General features: G+C 48.1%; 6 protein-coding genes across 6 annotated transcripts; 4 read left to right on the forward strand and 2 right to left on the reverse strand.

Moving 5' to 3' along the window:
* Window positions 1–484: 484 nt before the first annotated feature.
* Window positions 485–676, reverse strand: N7447_009460 (uncharacterized protein; the record flags this gene model as incomplete). Its single annotated transcript, XM_057233722.1, has 1 exon — window positions 485–676. One exon carries the CDS (start codon window positions 674–676, stop codon window positions 485–487), a length of 192 nt encoding a protein of 63 aa, XP_057083264.1.
* Window positions 677–2,122: 1,446 nt separating this feature from the next.
* On the forward strand, window positions 2,123–3,394 carry N7447_009461 (transcription factor IIF subunit TFG2; the record flags this gene model as incomplete). Its single annotated transcript, XM_057233723.1, has 4 exons — window positions 2,123–2,380; window positions 2,444–2,711; window positions 2,761–2,957; window positions 3,017–3,394. 4 exons carry the CDS (start codon window positions 2,123–2,125, stop codon window positions 3,392–3,394), a joined length of 1,101 nt encoding a protein of 366 aa, XP_057083265.1.
* Window positions 3,395–4,611: 1,217 nt separating this feature from the next.
* Window positions 4,612–6,180, forward strand: N7447_009462 (CCCH zinc finger protein; the record flags this gene model as incomplete). Its single annotated transcript, XM_057233724.1, has 5 exons — window positions 4,612–4,657; window positions 4,705–5,265; window positions 5,314–5,425; window positions 5,475–5,527; window positions 5,609–6,180. 5 exons carry the CDS (start codon window positions 4,612–4,614, stop codon window positions 6,178–6,180), a joined length of 1,344 nt encoding a protein of 447 aa, XP_057083266.1.
* A 4,048-nt stretch (window positions 6,181–10,228) lies between these two features.
* On the forward strand, window positions 10,229–12,199 carry N7447_009463 (putative bZIP transcription factor; the record flags this gene model as incomplete). The annotated part of the gene is made up of 2 exons (XM_057233725.1): window positions 10,229–11,004; window positions 11,059–12,199. 2 exons carry the CDS (start codon window positions 10,229–10,231, stop codon window positions 12,197–12,199), a joined length of 1,917 nt encoding a protein of 638 aa, XP_057083267.1.
* Window positions 12,200–15,286: 3,087 nt separating this feature from the next.
* On the forward strand, window positions 15,287–16,342 carry zrfA (high-affinity Zn(2+) transporter ZRT1; the record flags this gene model as incomplete). The annotated part of the gene is made up of 1 exon (XM_057233726.1): window positions 15,287–16,342. The coding sequence occupies one exon, from the start codon at window positions 15,287–15,289 to the stop codon at window positions 16,340–16,342; it is 1,056 nt and encodes a 351-aa protein (XP_057083268.1).
* Window positions 16,343–17,386: 1,044 nt separating this feature from the next.
* On the reverse strand, window positions 17,387–25,453 carry N7447_009465 (type I polyketide synthase; the record flags this gene model as incomplete). Its single annotated transcript, XM_057233727.1, has 13 exons — window positions 17,387–18,274; window positions 18,342–18,819; window positions 18,871–19,211; window positions 19,271–19,345; window positions 19,397–19,678; window positions 19,733–20,596; window positions 20,651–20,676; window positions 20,725–20,821; window positions 20,880–23,038; window positions 23,094–23,543; window positions 23,604–24,279; window positions 24,346–24,859; window positions 24,909–25,453. 13 exons carry the CDS (start codon window positions 25,451–25,453, stop codon window positions 17,387–17,389), a joined length of 7,395 nt encoding a protein of 2,464 aa, XP_057083269.1.
* Between the last annotated feature and the right edge of the window lie 93 nt (window positions 25,454–25,546).

Consider the following 25,546-nt stretch of genomic DNA (forward strand, 5'->3'; position numbering starts at 1 on the left):
AAGAGAGTTGCTGTTAGACGCGGAGTGCTGGTGGGGACGGCCGACTGTTATCGATAAGGGGAGCTGGGTTGTATACAGCCCAGGCACAGAACAATGAAGCTCATTTTATCTGGCCATACATAGATTATTTGAAGATCTCATAGTAGTGACTATATAGAGCTAGAAATGGACTGCCCTCGGGTACCTTGAGTCTTGCGACCGAGATGGTTTGCCATTGGCGTCTCTACTTCTCAGCCACTTATAGCTCTCAATTCACACACAATATCCTGCATATCCAAATGAAATTATAACTGCGAAACAGTATTATTTGTAATACAAAGATTATCATGTGGTCATTGAGTGAGTATTATTTGAGAATTCTTCACGGATATCCTAGTTTTCTTCGTGAGATTGGCTGCTTTCTTTTATTGGAGTCTTGCCCATGTAGATTTCCTCACTGGCATGATATGGATATTGTAGTATGTTATCTCATTATACCATCTAGCTAGTTCGTGCAAGTGACCCAAGAACGATGAGCACTGTCACCATCGTCATCAGCCTGAGAAGTATCATGATCATCATCGCTCTCCATTCTACCCTTCCCTTTCCTTGACCGCTTCGTCAAACGCTTCCAAGCTTCGCCCATCGTACTTGGAGTCTCTCTCACCTCTCCTAGACCTTTCACCACGCCGGTCATCTTTTTGGGTTGTCTTTTATGCTCGATATACTGTTGCAGTTGAAGGGTTTCGATGCGGTCGTGAAGGTGCCATAAAGCAGCGCGCTTTCCCGACAAAAGGCGCAATATACTTCGATAACCCTTGCGAGCCGCTCAAGCTGCGGCTGTGGCCCCTGTATTAACTTTTATATCAGGCCGGACGTTGTATTGCAGCAATAAAGTGATCGTTGCACCATGACCCGACTTAGCCGCACTGATCAAAAGCGTTTCGCCAGTACAATTTTGAAGATTTGAATCGGCACCATTTTCCAGTAACATCAAGACGGTGTTGCTATTCAATCAAACTGGCAATCTCGCGGATATCTTGGTAGACTATTCATTTATTAAACGCCATTGAGGCATATCTAGACACTCGGCCTCCTAGAGAAAGACCTCTGGTCAGAGTGGTTCCTCCTCACCATTTGCTGATGTATTCGGCGAGCCAATGTACTGTAGACTGCTGATTTGATACTCAATTTAATGCGACATTAACACTATTAATACCTACCATCTTCCCCTTCTAGATTTTAGCAAGCATCAATAAAGCAAAATTAGGAGCATAGGACACAGGGCTAGCTTTCATGGATGACTATTTAGGAGTTTTCAAGCGTTGCTTAAATCAATGTGGAAGATCAGTAGATGGAGAAAGAGCTATCATGCGTAAGACCTTGCTGTTTAATTAAACTCGTAAACTCGTAAACTCGCGGATATCTTGCCAGACTATCTTTTCAACATCATTGCTCATCCGCGCCCACAAATAGAATTTATCGTCGCATTGGAAAATTGTTATCCAGCCTTATACGTTTTCCATTATCGGCCTACCTTGCCCGATACCTTAGTACCAGGCAAAGTCTGACCCTCTTGAGTCATGACCCTCCAGTTTTCCCTGTATTCGGGGGAGCCAGGATTTGTAGTCCAAGCTGGGGGAGCGGTGAGCTGATATCTTATTAGCGTATGCATATAACAATGTATAGCATACCACTCACAATTGACAAAGGCATGCTATTGGTAGCCAGATAATCGTCAAGTATGTGATTGTTATGACACTGAGATAGAGGTTACGAGAGGATGAATCAAGCAGGTCTTCAGGTTTCGCTCTGGGTGTCCAAGCGAATACTACGTAGCTACGTAGCTAATATTTACAGTCGAACGTATAAAGTACTAGCTATGCATCTAATATTAGATCTAAAGGTGAAGGGTTGGTCGAAGTCGTCATACATACAAAGAGAGCTGGCTCTCACCGCCTACCACTTCGGGTTGACTGAATAGCTCCAGACTTGGGTGGCGCGGACTTTATCGCTCAAACGCGCTTCTCACCTCATCTGCCACTTTCTCTCTCGATAAACTCAGCGGCGCATCGACGGTCGCATTTCCTACACCATCACTTTCTCTAAGTTCTGAGCGTCGTCGAGCCATCCCGCACCCACTATGGCTCAGGTCAAGCAAGACCCGGATCGCCCGTACTTCAAGCAAGACCCCGACAGCAAGGATATCGCCCTTAGGGACATCGATGAAGAAGACCTCTACGAGGATGCTGGAGACCTTGACTTCACGCAAGCAAACCAGAATGTGTGGCTCTCCCGTCTGCCTAGACAGTTATGGGAGCACTGGGCTCACCTGGACGATGATGAAGAGATTGAGCTTGGTACAATGAGAGTGGAGGGGACACCGAACGACATCAAGAGGGTAAGTAGAAAGACATACGCATGCAGCGTGTCTGGCAGATTCTGACATCCGTCCGTTTCTCAGGTCAGTTTGCGCCTACATGATCGCCCAGATAATCGGGACATTCCCAAGGACTACACACTCCAGCGTCAAACGGTCGACCCATCAGGCACTGGATCACACCTCACTCACAATACGTACCTATTCACCGAGAAGGATATCCCCGGTGTCGAGAACCGCATGGCTACATTTGGCGAAACACGCTCAGTTCTGTACGAAGCCCAGAAACGTGAGGCGAAGCGGCGGGAACAGGGAAAAAGATGGGAGCCTTATGTGCGAAAGACGATACCAAGTATGTCACCTTGCAGACCTGGGGAGTTGTATTTGCTCACTATTCTTAGAACACACTGCCCTCGCCGGCGCGGTCAGTGAAGAATTCAATTGCCTTCCCGTGGAGAATGAAGAATTCCGACGGATCTCCGAAAAGCGAGCACTGGAAGCTTTGAAGCCTCGAAAGGAAACTGTCTTCATTGATAAGATTCCCGGGAAGATCATCCAGGCGCGCCATGCTCTTCCCACCGAGAGGGGTCAATTTGTGGTATGTCTTTTCCATTTCAGGTTTCTTTTTTGAGGCTAGATTACTCACTTCGTCTGCAGCAAGCCACACGAACTTCGAAAGGAAAATCACAAGAGAACAAGTCCACTCGTATGCCGCAAAACGAGCTTCTCGATCTTATCTTCCAGTGCTTCCGCGAATTCAAATACTGGCCCTTTAAGACACTCAAGGCCCGACTGGCACAGCCAGAGGCCTATCTCAAGCAGACTTTGGAGATGGTTGCACACCTTGTTAAGGCTGGCGACTTCGCTATGACCTGGGAGCTGAAGCCCGAGGCGACCCACAGTCAATACTCGAACGCGTTGGACAATGCAAAGGCAGAGTTGCCACCAGGAGCCGACGATCCTTTCGAGTCAGAGGAGGATCCAGTGTCTGGAATGGCCACGGATCAGGACGACGTTCACTTTGAGAACGTTTAAACAAATACAGACAAAATAACGGCTTCCATATGTTGCATCAGCAGGATCCTGGCGTTAAGGCTTTTAAGGAGAGGCCAGGAGTCTATTTAATTCGGAAAATAGTCATAGAATGGAATGAACAAATAAGTTACATACAATGTTGGACTTGATCCTAAACAATAGTCACAATTTTCGTCCAAGGCTGATCCATCAGTAGTTGAAGTGTTCGGTAGGGGAAAGGGTACTTAGTGGAAATGGGCTTTTACTAACCGATATGGAACTAATGGTATCTATAAAACAAGGTATTGCAAGAGATTCAAGCGAATCAAACCTCTTGGGTTGGAATTGCTCTAGGGAAGGGTTGGTTATCTGTGCTTTAGATGCCACTGAATGAGATGATGCTTGGCCTCAAGGACAGAGTGAAATCACACGGCCGCCGCAATAAACTCTATGGTCCTAAATTATTCTTCATGGCCTTGAATTGGTATATTTGAAGCTCATGCCTCTATAGGATTCACAGTGACAACCTTTTGAGCAGTGACCTAAGTAGGTCCATCCGGTAACCCGTAAGCCCGATATTGTCGGCTGGCTTTGGTGTAAGCGTCAGATATCCTGGTAGACATCTGGTAAAGCAATATGCCCGCATATTGCTAACTATAGCGGCAGTGTGTCTGCTTACACGAGGAAAATTTTCAGCAAGAGTTTAGTTTACACATTGCTTGATTATTGCTGGTGTAAGTAGGGTGCGCATATTAACATGCTTCTGAGTCCACTAGGAAGTGATCTTTCCTTCGCAATCCTGAGGTTACTTGTACGCGAGATGCGGAGTTCATTGGTTGTTAAATCGGGGATGAAGTAGCTCTCTAGTGACGCTAGACTTGGGTGTTCATACTGAAGCGATGACTCTTTGGCCACAGATGACTGCACAGGCCCCCCCGAGGCGTTTCTCTGTCTCAGTATACTTTGTCTATTTAGCCTGATGGTTGGTGACGTCCTCGTCTACCTATGCACGGACCACTTCGCCACTCTTTACGCCCAAGGCATCAAATATATGCAAACTATACAAACAAACCTCTCGGGATCACACCAGCGCTAAATGGCCGCGTCTTTGCTGCTTCATCGCATCACCGCCTCAGATCTTCTTCTGAAATATTCCCCACCTTTTGATCTTAATCCGAGAAACTCTCAGATTCTTGTATCTGGCACTCACTTACCCCATTTAGCTTCAGATAGTCAGCATGAGCGAAAACGATGATCTCCTGGCCAAAATTGGCCAACTTGCAGGTGCGGTCAATACCAGCTCACTGTCAACATAAAGCTAACCCGAGAAGGCCAAATAAACCGCCACAAGACACAAGGGACCCAGCCAGCTAACCACCAGTCTCAATATGTGTCTCGCCACGTCCCTTCTCACCCAGGATGGGCCCCATACTATAGGGGACGCGGCCGGGGACGTCGAGGAGCAGCTGCTCCGCACCGGCACCGTACGCTTGTTCTAAACACCGCGGGTGCTGGCTCAACTCCTAGTGCAAATTCCTCCCCCACTCCGGCAAGCTCCAGCGACAGCGCAGGAATTCCGGCAGGAATTCCGACACCGTCTTCGACTGGTAGTGGCTGGGTTGTGAAGCACGATCGCCACATGCAGCTTATCAACCCTGCCGTCTACGATCGGAAAACACAGGACAGGTCAAAGGATATTGAACGAACGCGAAAGCTTAGAGAACAGAAAAAGACCGAGTACGAAAAAGCAAAAGTACTTCGATATGCAGAGGGCCCTGGTTCTAATGCAATGGTTTCCACCACTGCGCACCCTGCAGCTGGCCACCAGATTCTTGTGAATGATGTTGCTTTCAGGGTTGCAAACGGTGGAAGCAAATTGATTCGTATCTCGAGTGCGTATTCTCTTCGCTCTACAACTCGAATTTGCTTACCCTTCATAGATGATCCCAGTACTGCCAACAACACTCCCAAGCGCGTCACAGTGGCCGATGTGCCCTTTGTGCGAAGCAAAAATGGAAACTTGCACCGTCTCGGTGCTGTGGCCATGAAGAAGTGAGTTTTGATTTTAGCGATGGCTACCTTGATACTGACCTTGCCATAGGAACCATACGGTTAAGAAACGCAATGAGCTGTGCAAAAGATTTACAACTACCGGTATTTTGTTTTCCAACGGGCCATGCTGCTATGTTCCACCCTTTCAGCATTTCCAAAAACTAACACGTCTGCTTTTCCTAGGCACCTGCTACAAAGGTCCGACCTGCCAATTCGTCCACGATCCCAGTAAGGTCGCTATGTGCAAGGACTTCCTCCAGACAGGCCAATGTGCCGCAGGTAGTAGCTGTGATCTATCCCATGAGCCCTCGCCCCACCGCTCCCCCTCCTGTATGCATTTCCTTAGAGGACGCTGCGCCAACCCGGAATGTCGTTACGCCCACGTCCGCGTGACACCCGGTGCCCCCGTCTGCCGCGCCTTTGCAACATTAGGATATTGTGAAAAGGGTGACGCGTGCGAAGAGAAGCACGTCCACGAGTGCCCAGACTATGCCAACACCGGCGCCTGCCACAAAAAGCGCTGTCAGCTGCCGCACGTCGACCGCGCGGGTCAGATCCGCAAGGCTGCTGCGGCTGCCGCTAGTAAAGCCGATTTGGGTGAGGATGACTCTGACCCGTCTAGCGAGGAAGAGAACTACGATGCTATTGATTCGGATGACGTTGACTCGGATGCGTTCGACGATTCTCCCGAAGAACTGATCGAAGGTGTGGATAGCGGCGAGATGTCGCAACAGCAAGACTTCATCCGCTTCTAAATCCTAAATCCTGCCATTTGTAGTTGATTGGATAGTTCGCGCTCTCTTTCTTGCTTTTCGTTTGCTTTGCCCATACCCCGAAAACATGTTGATAGCATTGAGCTGAAATGAATTGGAAAAAAAAATGAAATTGAATATATTATATTACTTGAAGTTTTCTTCTGCACGTGTCCTTAATTCCTTAGATTCTATATTTGTTGATTATAGTTCCACCCCTGTTCACAGGGTGCGGCAACCAACCCACACCGAGCCATGTGACGGTGATAGAAACAACTGCAGGGTTCATGTCCTGCTGACTGGTGACATGAAGCAGGAAGTTGTGTGACCTTAGAGGAATGTGCGAGCCTCACTATTGTATGATCTTTGGAAGCTAAATGAACCCGTGTGGTAAGTAGCGTAATATTAAATTCCGCGCCCTAGGATATCCTTCCGAGACCTGCAAGGATGACCTTTAGCCTGTGAAACTTGCTGAAGTTATAGAAGAAATGTTGAAAGCAGGCCGAGCGAGAGATAGCTAGGGCCTGGAATGTTCTGTGGTGTACTCGTTGTTTGTAGTGCATGTGTAGGATTTTCTGTGTGGTTGGAATATCATATCAGTGCCTTGGAATTGCTAAGTATAGACACGGAGGGGTATTATCAAACGAACGCAGTGATATAGAAACCAACGATGCAAGCTTGCACCTCAAATACCAAAGGTGAGACTAGCTACAGTCATAGATCATAGTCGGAGTTCAGGTTTAGATATTTACAAATATGTAATATCGCGATCAACGCTACGGCTCGGATTGAGTATGTCGAGACGGCGAGGAGATGACTACAGGAGAGAGTCAACAACTTCCTCGTTCCTACGAAAAGCAGTCTATATTTAGCCATGATGAACAGTACATAATTACTTGGGAATCAATTGATCTATATTGCTGGTGCGCTACAGTTAGACATAGGCTCTGTGTATCTCCAACACTTGAAAGGGTCGGCGGCTAAGTCAAGCCACAGATGTCGACCCTTGTCTATCAAAACTATCTGGTGTTGGTTTTGGCTCTTGAGCTTTATTGAATCATGGGACTAGTCATTGTGCTATGTCAGAATCTGCCGTTGGGCTTTAGTGCAGGACAGAAATCATACTCAAACCAAGACCATGAACGTTATCGAACAAAAGGATATGAATCCATCGGACGGGAATAGTATCACAGAAAGACAGTCCCTCGGACAAGAACAGCAGTAGAACGAGATAGTGACTCAGTCTGCCTGAGATACTGAATAATAACTTCGTTGTCCCAATATTGAGATCATCGTAGGTCGTTGGCCCACCTACTCAAAACTCATTTTAACGACGTGTTAGTTTGTCATAACCGCAGAAAGCGACAGAAACTCCCAAATCATCTCATCCCTCACTCGCCCTGCTACAAAATGAGTCATTAAAACGGTGAATGAAGGTCCTCGGCGGAGATCAAGTGTCCTTCCACTCACGGATCCAAGGAAGGCGGATTCCCCGATAGGCAGGCCACAGACACGAAAAACGTCAACGAGTCCCCGATTCGGCATGTGGAGCATACCAGGAGCCCAGTAATGAACATCCAGTAGCCCAGCCGCATCCAATCCTAGACGCTAGTTTGTCCCCATATGCTGTGCCCAATGTACCCGGTGCACGGCATATCAGGCAGGTACCGGTTCAAAGTGAGGCTTTGAGATCATATGCGGCTTAGCCTGTACCGAGGATATGTATTGGAGACCTTGGGCACATACAGCATACGGTGTATTGAAGTTGTATGGAGCCGTGGAAGAAGTGGGCCATTGGCTACATAAGTGATAGAATAGAAGTGGAGCGGTGGACCTGCCATGGCCTTCTAGCTTGTTCAGAGAAGGTAGATCGCCAGTTTCACTCTGAGTCATGGCACAACAGTGGTTTCAGCTTCACCGCAGGAAGGGCGAAATGTTAGTCTCGCATCAGGGAAGGTATGAGGTGCCGGATATATCGGTCTGTGCACGAAGAAACAACCATGATACTGGCCCCAGCTTCTCAGGTGACTGTACTATATGTTATAGACGCGTTATTGGCGAGCAGAACCGAAAATGCCACCGGGTACTCCGTACCTTGCACTGGAAATAATTTCCTGTTTATGACTAATATAGCAGGAACGGGGTGGCCGATGGTAGACTGGATCTCAATTGGACAGACTCGGGTTTTTCACCGCCAGATCTTATCCGGGCCAAGTTTCCCACCCGCCGAGCTGCCGCCCAGATGACAGGCCTATCATCATCACAGGCTCTATTGTGTGTACTATGTATAGACTGCGAACAGACTCAGGGGCTGCCGCCGAGGGGGTTTGTGCTCCGGGGAATTGTCGAGACGAACTTACAGGAACAGGAACCGGCTCTGCGCTTTGGGCGGCAATGCTTGACATGGGGTTTATTGAAATACGAGGGAGGTAGAAAAAAAAAACAACAGCTAAGTGATAGTCTAAGTTTAATCCTAGTATAATTTGGAGATCCTGGTATGTTGGGGCAATAATGGTAGTAGATTATGGGTGTTCACCCCGCAGCGCAAAGACAGGCCGGAAGGCACCCGTCAAATACGATGGCATCATGTCCCTGCACTCCGCATAGTCGATCACGGATTAAATGCGGTCTGTGAGCCTGGAAGGGTTGGAAAGACGGCTGCTTCAGCCATATGGGAGCTGCAGAGGGAGCTGCAAGTAGATCACGGCAAGATTGGAGAAGATCAGGCGTGTGGGATTTTCAACCCAAGCTCTTACTCTAAAGCCTTAGCCTCCAGGATGTTTCCATATAGATACTTTGATTTTGGAGGGGTGAGGTTGTCATCTGGATGGGACGAGTGATCAGTGCATGGCATCCGTGCTTTTTCTTTTTTTTTTCTTTTTTTCTCATCCATGGTCGGCCTAACAGTGGATCGGCGGGCCGAGCCCGTCCCAGAGATTCATTCTATACAGCATCCAAGACCATACCGAGGGAAAGAATGAATCCCAAAATAAGGAAGAAAACAAAGGGCTTAAAAAACAAAACATCAAACGGCCATAAATTGCAGCCCAAAGGGATCGTCGCACTGACTCGGGAATGATTGGCTATTAGCGGCGGATAGAAAGGAGGATGACATCTAAACTGGACATCTGACCATTCACGGGTGATAGGTTTAGTACAAAAAGGTACGGAAGGATACTTAAAAATACTTATTTTAAGTAAATGTGCAGGTCAAGTTCTAAGTAGCAATTAGTATACTACGTAAGCGCCGTGAATAAGGTATAGCACAGACCATATACTCCCCACGAGAGGGATTGTCTCAAGCCGGCGGAACGAGGATCGATCGATAGGCTATCGTTTATCGATAAGCCCAGCGTCTGATTTCCCCCACTTGGGGATTTTTTTCGTGATAGCTTCGGGTTTACGGAGTACATTGCACAGCAAAAAGGGGTAATTCTCTATTTGAACATTACATAGTGTACATTGTACATACTCCGTACTAATGTTTTATAGCCGGTTATTACTCCATACCTGTAAACGAACAGCATCACCACCAAGGCTGGATCATAAAACTAAAACAAAAAGAAAAAATCTTCCAATAAAATATAAAAGAAAATAAGGCCCAAAGAGAAAAATTAGAGCTGAATAACCAAAATACCAAAATAATCAAATATCAACAGATGCAGGTCTGCCCAAGCAAAACAATGCAGCCAATAACGGAAATGCTGGGCCGGGGGCCACACTTGCACTCCCGCGTAGACCGCTGGATGAGTACTGGGTACTTGATCGACAGCCTATCCTCCATCACCCACATGGGTACTCGGTACCTGTGGGTACAATGTCAACCGCACGAGCACTGCATCTGCTCATACATAGCCTGCTTCCCCCCCGGAACTAGATCACAGCATATCTCCCCCTCTGCACGATTATATCGTCATATTCATATTCATTTCTATACTTACTACTTTCCCTCAGTGATTTTACTTCACCTTCTCTATAAATCAACCTCTTCCACCCGCCCCACCCCTCTCTCACACACACACACACACACACATACACACACCGCCTCTTCATGATGGCACAATATTTCTCGTCTGAATTGTACCAACAATCACCATCAACATTAGATGTGACACCGGAAGACGACGAGATGAGCGTGTTGGACGACAAGATCTTGGACCCAAGTTCCGAAGACTTTTCCAACCGCCGCGCCTCCTACGATGCCCCACCCGCCTACTCACCACATCGCGATTCCGTCTGGTCCAACTACTCAAATACCTCCGGCCAGTCACAGTCAAATTCGCATTCCCAGATCGGACACGCCATGTTGAACTCAACGGGTGCCTCGTTCATGCCCGTCGACGGTCCGCAATTAGCGTCCTATCCGCAGGCATCGTGGTCAATTCCGCGCACAGATTCAGGCTCATGCACCCCGACCGTGAACTATGATAACTATACCTCCAATGGAGACCAGAGTGCTATCACTCCTTTCTCTGGCGGTGCGGTTGGACCCGTCTCCGCTATGCCCGGAACCTCCATGTCGTACCGTGGTAGCATGGCGTTTGCGACCCCCGGAAGCGTCGCCATGTCACCGCAATCAAGCCAGGGCTGGATGCCGGCGCCAATGGACATGGCCGAGGCAGAGATGCACTTAAGGAAGAGTCCAAACTACCGGGTTGCTTTGCCGGCGCATCGGGGGGATGGTGTTAGGAAGAGGAATTCTCGCATTCCAATCTCTCCCGAACTGACTTTGGACAATATCGATGAGGCAATCAGGAATTGCACTGATGAGGAGGAGAAAAAGAACCTCAAGGCGATAAAACGACTACTGCGGAATCGTTGTGCAGCGTAAGTTGAGAACCATGCGTTGAGTGGGATTAAATGCTAACCGTGTTGCAATAGGCTGCATTCTCGGCAACGCAAGAAAAAAGAAGCCGAAGGTCACGTCGAGAAGATCAAGGAACTGGAAGCAACGATCAGCGAACTGAACGCAAGGATCAAGCAACTAGACGCAATGATCGAGGCACTCAAAGAGGAAGTCCAGAACATGCAAAGGGCAAGGGAAAATCTGGAGTACGAGAATCGCCAGTTGATTGACTACAACATGCAGTTGGCAGAGCACATCCAACGTCAGGACATCGAGAAAGACGAAATTTTCATCACCCACACGCGAGAGACAGCCGATCTCGTGAAAAGGAACAGACACCTGGAGGAGAGAATTAAACAGCTTGAGCACGGCGCCCAACTCGGTCAAGAGAGCCGGCCCGGCGACTTCACCAGCTTCGAGAACCCCACCATGGAAAATCCCTCATGGGACGGCTTCTCAATGGCTGGACCTCCATTACAACCAGATAGTATCCAAACTCCCCATCCTCAGGCTAACCAGCAGGTCAAGGTCCCGGAGAAATCCAACAACGGATCAGACCTGCCGGTCAACTGGAATGCCTTCTGCATGTTCCTGCTTCTCGGTGCCTTCTGCGCCTCAAACAGTACTTCCCTACTGGGCCGCTCCCTGCCCCAACTCTCCGAAGAGTACCGGGCGGAGTCAGCCAACGTGCTAAAAGCAGTGCTAGCCTCGTCGTCCGGCCACGAGGTAACCCACCAACACTCCATCAACCACGGGACAACAACCGGACCTTCACCGGCAACAATCAGCGGCATAGAGATGGCGCAGATGAGCTCTGCGCAATCCATGCCATCAAATCTAGACCAGCTGCATAACACGCTCGTGATGCCGACAGAGGAGCAGGAGCGCGACCAGGCTTTCTCGATGAACGTGGACCAGTACAACTCCCTGACCACGTTCGAGGATCACGGGGACTTCAAATCACAGAAGCCATCTACTTTGCAGCAGGCGTTTGCTGCGATGCGCGATACCGCCGCGCAGCGGACTCGCATGCACTCCGCTCTGTCTTCGGATGTGCATTCCCGGTCGTTGATGTGGGACTGTGTGCCTGAGAAGGTTGTTCAGGACTTCCAACGTATGGTGAATAGTCATGATTACGATACTTCTGTCAAGGTGGAGGGCATTTTCTATCCTTGATGGCTTCCTTTCGTGATTGGTCTTGAGATTTCGACACGACCGTATTTCGTGTTATTCTTTTCTTCTACCTTTCTTGCACTTCTTGTGACATCCTTCTTGGGAGTGTTGCTTGGTCTCCCCCTTCTCTTCTCCCTTTTTTTCTTTTTTCTTTTTCTTTTTTTTTTTTTTTTTTTTTCAAAATACGGGCTAGCAATGGCCTTTGAAATTCTAGCGTGCAACGATAGATCACGCAACACTTTTTATTCCTTATTTGTGTATCTTTTTTGATATAACTTTCAATGTCTTGTTCTTTTTTTTTCAGTTTGGTCCCAGGGTCAGGTTCACTCGGGTACAGGGCTTTGTTCAGCGATTTGATTATTTTAGCGATTGGCTTCTGAGCGTGTTTCTGTTTCTTGTTTTGACGATGGGAGGGGAATTATATTATACGAACGACAGGGTGGAAACCTGAATTATGAGTTTATGTGTACAAACCTGGCCTCCTCTCTCCAAGCCAGGACGAGGTCTTGGGCATGGGATACGAGAAACGAAACGAGTTATGAAGAAACCTTGCATGTGAGGATTGCTTTCAACTATGTTTATTATGACTTGTTTTATGTTTATATTTACTATTTTGCGATCTGGGCTAGGACAGTGTCAGGCATTTGGGATGGGATGGGATGGTCTCGTGCTTTCGGGCTGGATGAACTTGCTTTTCATGTTTTCAAATGACTTTTGATCCTGAGCTCTTCGGCCCTGGAAAGTCAAGTCTAGACTCCGGACTTAACTTGCAAGGTTGTCTTAGAATGAGCAATTTGCGCTGCACAAATGGCTTGCTGCAACGCCCACGAATGTGACGAAGAGATGGCAATGTGATATCTCACCACTGACATGAACTGCCCTTGCGATGTAATTTCTATTATTTAATCTACTATTGGCTCGATTCTAGCCCATTCAGCACATTCTTTCGAAGTTTGACAACGGAAGTATGTCTGCGGATCGGAGATATCAGGTCAGTATGTTGATATTACCTACTATCCGCACTTGTGAATATCCATATGCGATGATGAAATAACATTTAAGTTCAAGCTACTATAAACCACCTGCTCTTTTAAGTAACATCTCCTCGATAAAAAAAAGCGTGATGTGGTTTCGACCCACGCGCAATCTTAGTTGGGGACCTTGGGGGCAACTCATGGTGCTGACACCTATTATAACGGGATTTGGCCCACTGACAAGACTTGTGTAAAATGCTTGCATCTCCCCAAGCTTTGACAAGAAACTCTCCGAGGCTTGGCCTTTTAATAATGTGTGTAGGGTTATATTCACTAGGTATATAGTGGTCTGAAGGCCACTAAGTAACTGTAAAAAAATACTAGTTGTCAGGCCAGTTCCTGTTGGCTCGGCAAGTGGAATGATGGAAAGGGTATGGTATTCCTCATGCAGAGACTATTTCTTGTCCCTTCTACTATTTAGGGGGAGGCGTTCTTGTACCTTGTTCCTGATCTGTGTACGTCACTCTGATAATTCCATCCGGCTTCCGAGTACTGCTTAATACATAAGAATGATCATATGCTTGATCCTCGGTAAGCAACAAAGGACTCTGGGGAACAAAGAAGTTAAGTATACATCATGACCCTTGGTCCCATCTCTCAAAGTCTCCTTTCCTTTACAGGGATATTATAAGTGTGTGCAGTAAGAGTAAGAGAGCCGATCTCTCTATTTTTAACAGGCTAGATAGCTAATAAGATCCTACCCTCTTACCCTATTAAATCTCTAGAGCTTTGAGAGCCAATTAGTGGCATGGTGGGTGGTTGAAGAAGTAGAAACACAGAGACTTGAACTCCATCAATTGGACCCCTATATTACGCAGTACATGGTGTGCTGACATGACTGTTCTACTCGCTTGTGCGCGTCATGACGTTCCAAGGTTCCAAGGTTAGTGAGTAAGTATATGTAGTAATACCCACACGCCGCAAATTTCCCTTTCTCTACAAATCTGAAATCAAATATCACTATGAGTGATATTATCGATTTTGTTTCTCCAAATGCCCCAGACATGCCTAGCAAAGAGCAAGTTAAAATGCTTTGCACTAAACAAGGTCAAGGTAGGAGGGACAATCATTTCATCCACGTCCATAATGGCGAAAATCTTTTCATCAAATATGAGGTCCCTCGTTGCGAATGAAAAAATCAACAATTTTTGTTTGATCGGATTAGGGCAAGCGCCGCTATTCGTATTCCTGAAATTTATGCCGTGTTCGGCGTATCAGATAGACTATATCTGATTATGGAATTCATTCAAACCGACCATATTGCATCTGATATACAGAGAGCAAGAGCTATTTCTGATCTTGTTCCTATCGAGGCCCCCCTTGATATAGCACCGGGTCCCGTCGGCCGGGGGCGTATCCATGTGAGAATCTTTTGGGATGATCAGATATCGGACGTTGACTACCCTTCTATCCAGGATCTAGAGGGTCATCTTAATCGTGTTTATATCCCTAAGCTTTAAGATAAAATAGTTTAGAACTAACGCGATTTATCTAGGTTTTGAAAAAACTGATCGAAATCGATTCCTTCGTCGCCTACCCAACACAATGGCTTGACGTCCGGCTAAGGTTACTCCCGGCTGCGCATTTGATATTCAAGGAGCATAGAAACACTAAGTCCTCGGGACAATAGGAAGACACCACGCAGACTGGGAACTTTGGATTAAATATTGTAGCGATATTCAAAGATCTAACATGTCTCAAACAACGTAGTCAATGTAGCCCCTGACGAAGAGTGTAAGCTAGTACCAAGCCAGTATAATCGGGGCCGAAACATCCCAAGGTCCTCAACGCAACGGAGGACCCGAAGAAGTCTGTATCTTTCTCCAATATAATCGGGGCTGAAACGTCCCAAGGTCCTCAACGCAACGGAGGACCCGAAGAAGCCTGTATCTTTCGCCAATATAAAACGGGCATGCCATTCCTGTAATATCTGTAAGCCAAGATCGTCGTGTTCCTTTCCTTTCGAGCTTCTACATCCCTTTCACATTACAGAAACCGCTCTTCCTCCCACCCAACGTCGGGAGACGATTTACAACACATCAGATAACCTGCCAAGATGGCATTCGATCCTCACAATGTCGACCTGGATACAGCCGACGCCGCTCAGATTGTCTGCTACCTCAATGCCGAGGGGAACGAATACAACGGCCAACTAGGCGCGCGCGTGTCCGCCATCTTCGTGATTCTCATAGTCTCCTCAGCAGCGACCTTCTTCCCCGTGCTAGCACAACGTGCACCACGCCTGCGCATTCCGATCTACGTGTACCTCTTCGCAAAGTACTTCGGCGCCGGTGTGATCATCGCAACAGCCTTCATTCACCTTCTCGATCCCGCATATGATGAAATCGGTGGCAACTCCTGCGTCGGACTGACCGGCCACTGGGCAGATTACTCATGGTGTCCGGCAATTGTGCTGACATCATTGATGGTCGTCTTTCTCATGGACTTCGGCGCCGAGCGCTGGGTCGAGATCAAGTACGGTATTTGTCGCGAAGACCCAGAGCCCATGATGTCTAGTGGGGGTGAAGTGCGACGTGTGGACTCCCGTGCTTCGGCATCCCACTCAGGCGACAAGCAAGTCAAGGAAATTGAGTCGCAGACCCAAGAGCTGGCGATCGAGCGCTCGGTCAAGCAGCAGATTGCTGCGCTCTTGATTTTGGAGTTCGGCGTTATCTTCCACTCTGTCATTATTGGTCTCAACCTCGGTGTTGCGGGTGATGAGTTTGCTACACTTTACCCTGTCCTCGTCTTCCATCAATCGTTTGAAGGGCTTGGTATCGGGGCGCGCATGTCGAGCATCCCATTCAAGAAGGGGAGCTGGTTACCTTGGTTCTTGTGTGCAGTTTATGGGCTAACGACCCCCATTGCCATTGCTATTGGTCTTGGCCTGCGCACAACTTATAACCCTGGGTCTTTCACTGCAAATGTTGTCTCTGGTGTGCTCGACTCTATCTCCGCTGGGATCTTGCTATACACTGGTCTCGTTGAGCTGCTTGCTCGTGATTTCTTGTTTGACCCCCACCGCACCCAGGATAACAGGCGCTTGACTTTCATGGTCCTGACAATGATTCTTGGTGCTGGTATCATGGCTCTGCTCGGAAAGTGGGCTTGAGGTGGAATTGAGTTGTAGATATAGAACAGTGTGTATTCGATGACACATGGCGGGATTGTAACATGGTGAACCGTGATAATTGATATAATGTGGACATAATTGGTAGTATAATTGAGTTTCGAGACAAATAATACCCAAGGTGGGCTAGCTTTGTGACTATCTTTCATTCTTTTCATAAGTAATCTTTTCTCCCCAATCTTCGAAGGTGCAAAATGTGCTTTTCACAATCACTGGTCTACCGCTGGTTTTTAGGTCCATCTAGTGTTTAACTGTGTTACACTATATGAACACTCCAATGATTGACATGAGATATATCTTATTTTGGCTACAACTACCCCGATACATCAAAAATGGCTTAACATGGATAAGCGCTCACCCGCAACCAAATATTCTGCCATCGTATGTTGCTGTATTTGGCTGAATACATTCTAAAACTTTGCGGGTGCAAGATCAGATACACTGCCAGCCATTGGTGGCCCCTGGAAAGTATATAAGATAATACTGTTTAGTGTTAAAATATTGTTCACAAGGATATGGTGCCTTACGGACGGAATCACCTTGCCAGGGTATGAATACAGAAGAAGAGGTTTATTGGCATGTGAGAACTCGGATTGCTACGTGAAATGCAAGTAGTTTGGGTAAATAATCCACGGCGGGAAAGGTGGCACAGAATTCATTGCGGAGAGCTAAGAGCTTCATAACATCTTGCAAAGTTGTATATCAAAATTCTGTCTCGCTATTGTAGGGGAACTTGTCTTCCACTACGCATTGACCTTGTGTGTCCTTTCCATAGTTAGTTAAGTGGTCGCATTGTGTAATCCTGGAGAGATGGAGGATACAAGTAGTAGGTAGAGACAGATTGACAATACACACTCCTACACTTCTCTGAATTGACTTCTTGGGCAGCACGCCTAGGTTCCATTGTACGCACAGTTGGGTATGAAACGGGACTGCGAGTGCTGAATCCACCCGTGTGCCTTTGAGCATACAGCCTTGAGCGTTCCCCTCTTCACTATCTAATTGTAACTGGCCTGCAGGAGCGCTTTAGATAGCACGCTGATCGTATTTCTCTCCAAGTCCCTTCAAAACAACTTTCACCAAACCTTCTAATGTACCTGCTCGGTTGATTTCCACTGTGGCAATCTCCACGCCCAGTGACCTCCGCAGCCAATTCCTAACTTCTATGGCCATGAGAGAGTCTACTGCCATGCCCGCCATTGCCTCAATGTCATCTGCAGAATCTTGGCCCAGCTCCTGCGTCTGTCCTGTAAGGTTATGACTGATGAACTTGCCTAGTTCCCTCATCAAAGCGACCTCAGTCTCCTTTTTACCGGTCAGCGATGGATCCACTTGTATCTGAGCAAGGAGGACCTTTAACGCATTTGTATGAGAGGATTGATCCCCGCCAGTGCCAGAACTTGTAGACTCAAGGTTGGGATAAATCGCAAATCGAGCGTCGCGTCCACCGAGGAAGATTTCCTTGGGTAGATCGGCACGGCGCCTCGTGTGCGCGAGTCCCATTGCCATTGCCCCGCTCGCGTTAGAACCACTGACAGGGGACATGTTGATAGCTGCAGCAAGTCCATCAATCACGTCGCCTTCATGGAGCACACGCAGCGCGATTGATTGTACTCTCTGGAGGAACCGGGAGTTGCGACTTGCGGCACCCGTATCTCCAACTACCCCGAGGTGCAAGATAGAAGAAGGGAATCCCTGCTGCCGTCGATACCGGGTGAACGCTTCTAAAAATGTAGTTGCTGCAGCATAATTGGCCTGGCCAGTGTTACCACACACCCCGGCAATTGAGCCAAACACAACGAAGAAATCTAATGAATGTTGCGCTGTGGCATGATGCAAGTTCCAGGTTCCGGTGACTTTCGGGGCCAGTGCAGCTTCCCACTCCTCGTGACTCATCTGTAGGAAGAGTCGATCCTAATATAACGTCAGAGATTAGACGCCAAACACGCTGTTAGGATGAGAAAGAGAGATGAGGACTTACCTTCAAGTCAACTGCCATCTGGATGACACCAGCAAGGGGCTGAGGGCATGCCGCAACAGCTTCCTTTACATCCTTGAGGTTTGTCACGTTGCCTGGCACACAGATGACTCGGCAAGATTGTGCTTCAAGTTCGCGAATAAACGCTTGATCCTCTTCAGACTTTCCAGCTGATCGTGAGAGGAAGATGAGCTCTCGCGCATTTTGCTCGACCATCCATGTTGACACGGATCGTCCAATACCTCCGAGACCACCAATAAGTAGATACGCGGCGTCGGGTCGGAATGACGGGAATGTTCTCACAACAGGAGGAGGCAGACTGTCCACCGAGGATGGCATACGCACCAAGACTTTACCTAGGTGAGTGCCCGCCTGCATATACCGAAACGCGCTGACGATATCGACCGCCTCAAAGACTTTGACAGGTTTGATAGGTCCGATTTTCCCTTGAATATACCAGTCTGAAAATGTTGCCAGGGTGCTGCGATTGGTTAGTTAGCTTTCACTACCCGAAGGTCCAACATGGACAAACCTTCTGAGAATCCCTGGGGTCTCCTTGCAAACCTGTGCTAGATCAACACCGAAAAATGCTCGGTTAGCTTCGAAAAGGCTCATGCTGAGCATTCCATGACTTATAAAGTCACGTTTGCCCAGCTCAACCATCCGACCGAATTTCGCAACGCATTCCCACGAAGCGTGGAGTAAATTGCCCGACAAAGAATTAAGGACTAAATCAACCCCCCGTCCTCCGGTGGCACGCATCAAGTCTGGTTGGAAGGATGTATTGCGTGAGTTGAATATCCGTTCTCGAGGCAAACCGAAATTATCCATCAAATGGGCTACCTTTTTATCGTTGCCGACGGTGGCATATATCTATATTGACTGATTATTAGCTGCCAATAACCGTATTTATCACGCGAAAATTGACTGACCTCGGTTCCAACAGCCTGGCATACCTGAAGAGCAGCTAGCCCAACTCCACCGCACGCTGAGTGAATGAGAACGGACTGTTATCGTGTCAGTTACATCAATAGTCGAAGAACATAACAATGACTTGCCTGGCCCTTCTTCAAAGCACCAATCACAAGCAGTGAGTAGAGAACAGTGACATATGCTGTTAGCATCGTAGCTGCATCTGCCATTGACAACCCCTGCGGTAGCTTTATACAAGCTTCTCGAGGCACTACGATGCTTGAGGCGAGAACCCCAGAATGCATCAACATAATACGGTCTCCCACTTTGAGATCTGTCACATCGGCTCCAACTTGAAGCACAATACCACTACCCTCGAGCCCAAGATCTTCCTTATTTCCGAAAAAGCCCATTGCAACCATCATGTCCTGAAATTACTTAATTAGCAAGCTATACAAGATTTGTCTGGGGCTACGACGTACTTTGAAGTTCAGTCCCACATAGTCCATCTCAACTTCAACATGCCCCTCATTCAACTCATAGGATGCCTCTTTCTCGGCCCAGTGTAGCGTATCCAATAGTCCGTATGTAGTGAGAGTCAGTTTTCGGGACGCATCTGAGCGAGGTGGACTTGCGAGTTGCTCAACGAGAGGCGTCCAGTGGTACCGACCGACCTTAATCTCGCCCTCATGCAAGACAAACTCATACTCTGGATCGGGAAGGCAGTGCGCGCGGGATTTCTGTATTTTCTTGCACACTTGGAATATGGCCTTTGCACCCGCTATGTCCCATGTGGGAATCTCCAGAATTGAGAAATCAAGCAACAGCTCCGCCCGTAAAGTGCGGGCAAGCCCATGGACGAAGCCAAACATTGGATCCGAGCAGGCGTGAGAGGTTGATTGCGTGACCCACAGGATTTGACATTCTTGTACTTGCTCTATGTAGCGTTGGAATACCTCATAGTCATTCTTCGGCAGGGAGCCTATTGGGGATCCTTCGATATCTAGCAGAGATACGATGTATTTGCCTTTGAGTGGTGCTTGGTGCAGTGTTGTCCAGTTAGTTGTGTAGCCTTCGTTGCGGAACAGCGATTCAACATCACTCGCCCACTGGCACTGGGTAGAATTCTTTGTTAAGAGCCAGATATCGGTAGGAATGGAGACATGATCTTCCGGTCGTGTTAAAATGCTGGCGGATATATGATATGGCGGCTTTTGGTCATACGCGGTTACATCTGCTCCAGTGAAACCTGCAGCTCGTAGCTCCCGATCCCATCGCTCCGGTGAGACGTACGGTTGCTCTGCTCGACCGTCATCTTCCCCCAGCCACCAGCCGGGAAATACACCCTATGCAATACATAAGCAAAGTGGATAGTGCGGCAAGAAACAACTAACACCTACCATGGTGAAATTTGCAAGTAAGATTTCTACAGCCGAGTCAGCTCAATGCTTCAAACTTGGATATTATATCATACCTAGACTAATCTCGTGGAGCAGGAAGCGTCCGGTGGGCTTCAGAAGACAATGTACATGACAGAGTGCAGAGCGAAGATTGGGGGTGGCGTGGAGAACCTGGTGGAGAAGGTGAGTTGAATGCTGTTGGGCCGAGATATTCTAGGCAAAGACTCACATTGGAAGCGATGATCAAATCAAAGCTATGAGGATCAAATCCTTGCTCAAGGGGATTTAGGGTGATATCAAGAACTTTGTATTCCATGCACTGCTCATGAGTGAATCTATCTGCTGCTGCAGCCATGAAGCCCGAGGAGATGTCAGTAAAAACATAGTGTCCATACATACGCTCTCCACTCGTGGATTTGAGAAGTTCTAAAGTCATGGCAGTTGCAGAGCCGGTTCCTGCACCAATCTCAAGTATTCGTAGGCCCGGGTTGGAATGGCAGAGTAGCGGTAGCAATGGCTTCCAATCGGCATACTGTGTGTGCGCAGCATGGAAATTGTGCAGTAGATTGTCCTTCATGAGGACCTCCAGTGGACTGCTTTCTCCTGATGTAAACGCTACGCAGTTATCGAAGACGACCTGCAAGAAATCCGCAAGTGGAGCATCAAAGGTAAATTTAGTCTCCGCTAACACCTTTCGTATCATTTCCTGTCGGTCTGTGGAACTTAGCAGTGCCCACTGAGGTGATTCTGGGTGGATGGATTGTTGTCCACTTGTTTCGATATTGGAAGCTGCGTCCATAATGAATTTCTTCCATTTTGTAAGATGTGATGATGTTGGGTGGACATCTCGAATTCTCTCAGCCGTCTCCAAAACAAAAAGGGCAGAAAGCTGGCCCAAGGCTTTAATATTCATGGCTTGTGGTGTATAATCATGTGGTGTAGACATAAGTGCTGCGGAGGGCAACAAATCAATGTCCGATTTCCATTCAAGTTGGCTTACTGAGCCCGCGACCCCAGTTCCAGAATCTATATTGTCATTTTCCAAAGCGAAAAGGTAAGCCCCTTGAATGGACAGGACCACTCTATCACCAAGCATGGCAATAACATCGCCTAGCTGGCCATCCCTTGTGCCACTCTGGGTTTGGGCGCTTGCTGGCATAGGTTCACCACCTGGTCCGACAAACAACGAATCTATCATAGCTGGAATATAAATTGTTGTGAGATGTCGAAGCAAGCCCTGAGAGCAGGCCACACCCATAAGTTGGAGGCATTGATCAATCGCCGTGGGGTGTAGCGAATAGTTGCTCCCAGGCAGCCCGCGGTTACCCACAACATTCGCAGTTGCCCTTGGCCCAGTGGGATCGGCTGTGATCTCCTCTAGGCCCTGGAACTGAGTGCCGTAATCTATCCCGCTCCTTTGAAGAACTCGGTACAAACTTTCAGATGGCACAACTCTCTTATAGGAAGAGATTGGGAATTTCTCTGGAGGATGATCGGACCCAACTCTTACTTGACCCTGACAATGCATCGTCCATCGTTCTCCGTCATGAACCATGATTCTGAAGCCATACCAGCCAGATGAGACCCTGTCAGCCACTTCGACCGGACTCAGGCTAGTCACCATCTCGATCTGATCTCCTTCGTGGAGTAACAGTGGCGTTATAAATGTTGTGTTGCGCACCGAATAACAATCGTTGCCGGGGTACAGCTGCTTGACTGCCTCGCCTGCCATAGCGACAAATCCAGCGCCAGGGAATGTGACGGATCCTTGAATTACATGGTCCACAAGCCAGGGCACGTTGTCCAACCTGACTAGATTGCGCCAAGAAGGCTCATGGTCGGTCGTATCAACAACCCGTGAACCGAGGATTTCATGATGCGGGATCTTGCGCTGCCTCCATTCCCTACTCAGTCGACTCTCGCTCCAGTAGGAGCGATCGTGCTGCCAAGGATAAGGTGGAAGGTCCGTCAACGTATTCCCCGGATCGATAATGTTTGACAGATTGACTCTCATACCGCTTGCATAGACCTGTCCTGATGTTCGTAGTAGCTGGCCTTGGACATCCTCGTCATATCTAAACAAGGTGGGGATATATACTGGTGACTTCGCTGCCAGAGTGCGGAAGAGTTGTCGCAGAGGGGCGGCAAGGGCTGAGTGTGGCCCAACTTCTAGGAAGACCGGGGTTCCACTAGTGGGCAAATTTTGGATAGCCTCTGTGAACAGTACCGGTGATTCCAGGTTCTGTCGCCAGTACGATGCATCTAGTTTGTGAGGGTCGGTGATCGTGTCGCCAGTCACACTGGAGTAGAAGGGAATCATTCCCTGCTCATGTTCGATGTGGGTAGAGATACGATCTTCATATTCAAAGCCAATCTGTTTCATGTGGTCTGCAAATATTGTAAGTGGAAAGACACCCCAGCAGGGTGTTGGGGGGCAATTTACCAGAATGATAAGCAATTTTAACCGTAAGCCGCCGGCATAGTGTATCTGAATTTGCCGCCTTTATGTTCTTGATCGCACAGTCAACTGAGTCGTTGTCTCCTGATATAGTGACACTATGTGGACTATTGTGGCAAGCAACAACCACTCCAGGTGTTACGAATGGCGCAACTTCGTCCGGAGAAAGCCCAACGGCTACCATAGCGCCTAAGCCGTCCAGTGGTTGTGCAACCTTTCCCCGATAATATGCTAGGACGATAGCCGTTCTCATCGAAATGGCTCCGGCAGCATACGCGGCTCCAATCTCTCCACTCGAATGCCCAACAACTGTGGAAGGTTTGATCCCCCAGCTCCAAAGAATATTTACCAGGCCGATTTGGAGCGCAACACAAAGAGGCTGAGAGAACTCAGCTTCGTGGACACGAGAAATTGAACTCTCTTGACTTAGCTCATCTGGCAAGTACGTTAGTCAAAGTATTGTCGTAATGTCAAGGGTATGGCCTTGTATCTGACCATGTAATAACCAATTTGGGCCATCAGGGAGCTGTTGGAGCGCTTCATCCATCGTTTTGATATCGTCTTTGAAGTTTGGAAAGCTAGACAAAAGCCTTAGCCCCATTCCGGGCCATTGAGCTCCCTGGCCTGTAAACACAAAGGTGACATTTGGGGAACTAGTATTAAAGATCGAAAATGCTGCATCATCTAGAAAGGGGTTATTCGGCTGTACCACGGCAAATGCCCGATGGGAAAGATGCGATCGTCGTGCAGCCAAAGTGTACGAAAGATCATGCAGGCGGTCTGGGTGATTCTTTACGTAGTCGGTGATCTGTCCAATGCGCTTGCGAAGAGTGTCTGCAGTTTGCGCAGAAAGGAGCAAGAGCTGTGGATTGGAAAGTCCAAGTGAGGTTGCTTGAATCTTTGAAGAGATCGCAGAGGCGGACTCCAGGATAGCATGGGCATTGGATCCCCCGATACCGAACGAATTTACGCTGATCCTTTGGGGCCTGCCCGCAGGCCACGGAGTCGGTTCTAGGGGTACGTGGAGATTTGCCTCGCTGAATGGAATTTGGGGATTTGGCGTTTTGAAATGGATATTGGGTGCGATGGTCTTGTGTTCAAGGGATAAAATGGATTTGATGATGCTGGTGATGCCAGAGGCACCCTCAGAGTGACCGACATTTGGTTTGACCTGTGAAATGTGCAACATAAGCCTTGAGATTCAGTATAGACAGCCCTGGAAGTAGAGAATACAAACCGCACTGATATATGTTGCTTCTCCCTGGGTCATCTTTGCAACAACCGATGCTTCGATGACATCGCCGACGGCTGTTCCAGTCCCATGGCATTCAAAAACAGGTGTCTCGTGGATGGCTTCAATCCCTGCAATCTGATATGCGTGCCGGATCAACCTCTCCTGAGATATAGGACATGGTTGAGAAAAGTTAGGGGTCTTGCCGTCGTGGTTGGCCACTGTGGAGCGGATGATGGCACGGATAGGGTCGTTGTCACGAAGTGCATCCCGCAATGGCTTGAGGTATATGCAGTTGATCCCTTCACCACGACCATAGCCATCTGCTTCAGCATCAAAGGTATGAGATATACCACTTGGTGACAAAACCATGTTTTTGGTCATGGCATCTGTCATGGTTGGCCCCCATATAAGGCTTGTCCCTCCCACTAGAGCTGTTGAACACTCTCCAGATCGAAGCGCTTGGCAGGCCTCATGCAAGCATACCAGGGACGAAGAGCATGCCGTTTGTATGGTCATGCTACAATGGGTCAGAGTTTCCTGACATAAAGACAACGGACTGCACTCACCTCGGACCCATGAGATCAAACCGATACGAAACTTGGTTTGCTAACGCAAAACCACCGGTGGCGATTGGATATATCTGATTCAGATGCTGAGGATCTTTATGCGACATTTCTAGCCATTCTTCGCCAAAGACCCCCACAAAGCAACCGATTTTCTCACCCCGCCACTTGGTCTCCCCCGAGTTCTCCAGGCACTCCCAGACCACCTCTAGCAAGAGCCGTTGCTGGGGGTCTAGGCGTGCCGCCTCGTGGGGAGGAACAGAAAAGAACGAGGCGTCAAAATAAGCTGGATCTTCTTGCAAAAAGAACCCTTTTTTCCTTTCGCTCGGATCTCCACAATCAGGACTGCTAGACGCCTCTCTAGAGCAGCGCGAAGGAGGAGCTTCACAAAATCCATCTCGTTTCTTCACGAGCATTTCCCAAAATTCATCCCCACATCGAACACCACCTGGTAGCCGCATTGCCATACCAATGACGGCAATTGGCTCCCTGAAATCATACTCGTGGTTTCTGCATGATGATTGTCCTTGTCCAGTTGTTGAGTTCATTTTTGGTCGAATGATGAGTAGTTGGAGACTGGATCAAGATGGCTGCAGAGCAGACAAAATAAAGGTTGAACTATGGTTTGAGCTCTGCTCTCG

Source organism: Penicillium robsamsonii (genome assembly GCF_028829455.1).
Source record: "Penicillium robsamsonii strain IBT 29466 chromosome Unknown utg000005l_segment0_segment0, whole genome shotgun sequence".
In the NCBI taxonomy this organism is placed as follows: domain Eukaryota; kingdom Fungi; phylum Ascomycota; class Eurotiomycetes; order Eurotiales; family Aspergillaceae; genus Penicillium; species Penicillium robsamsonii.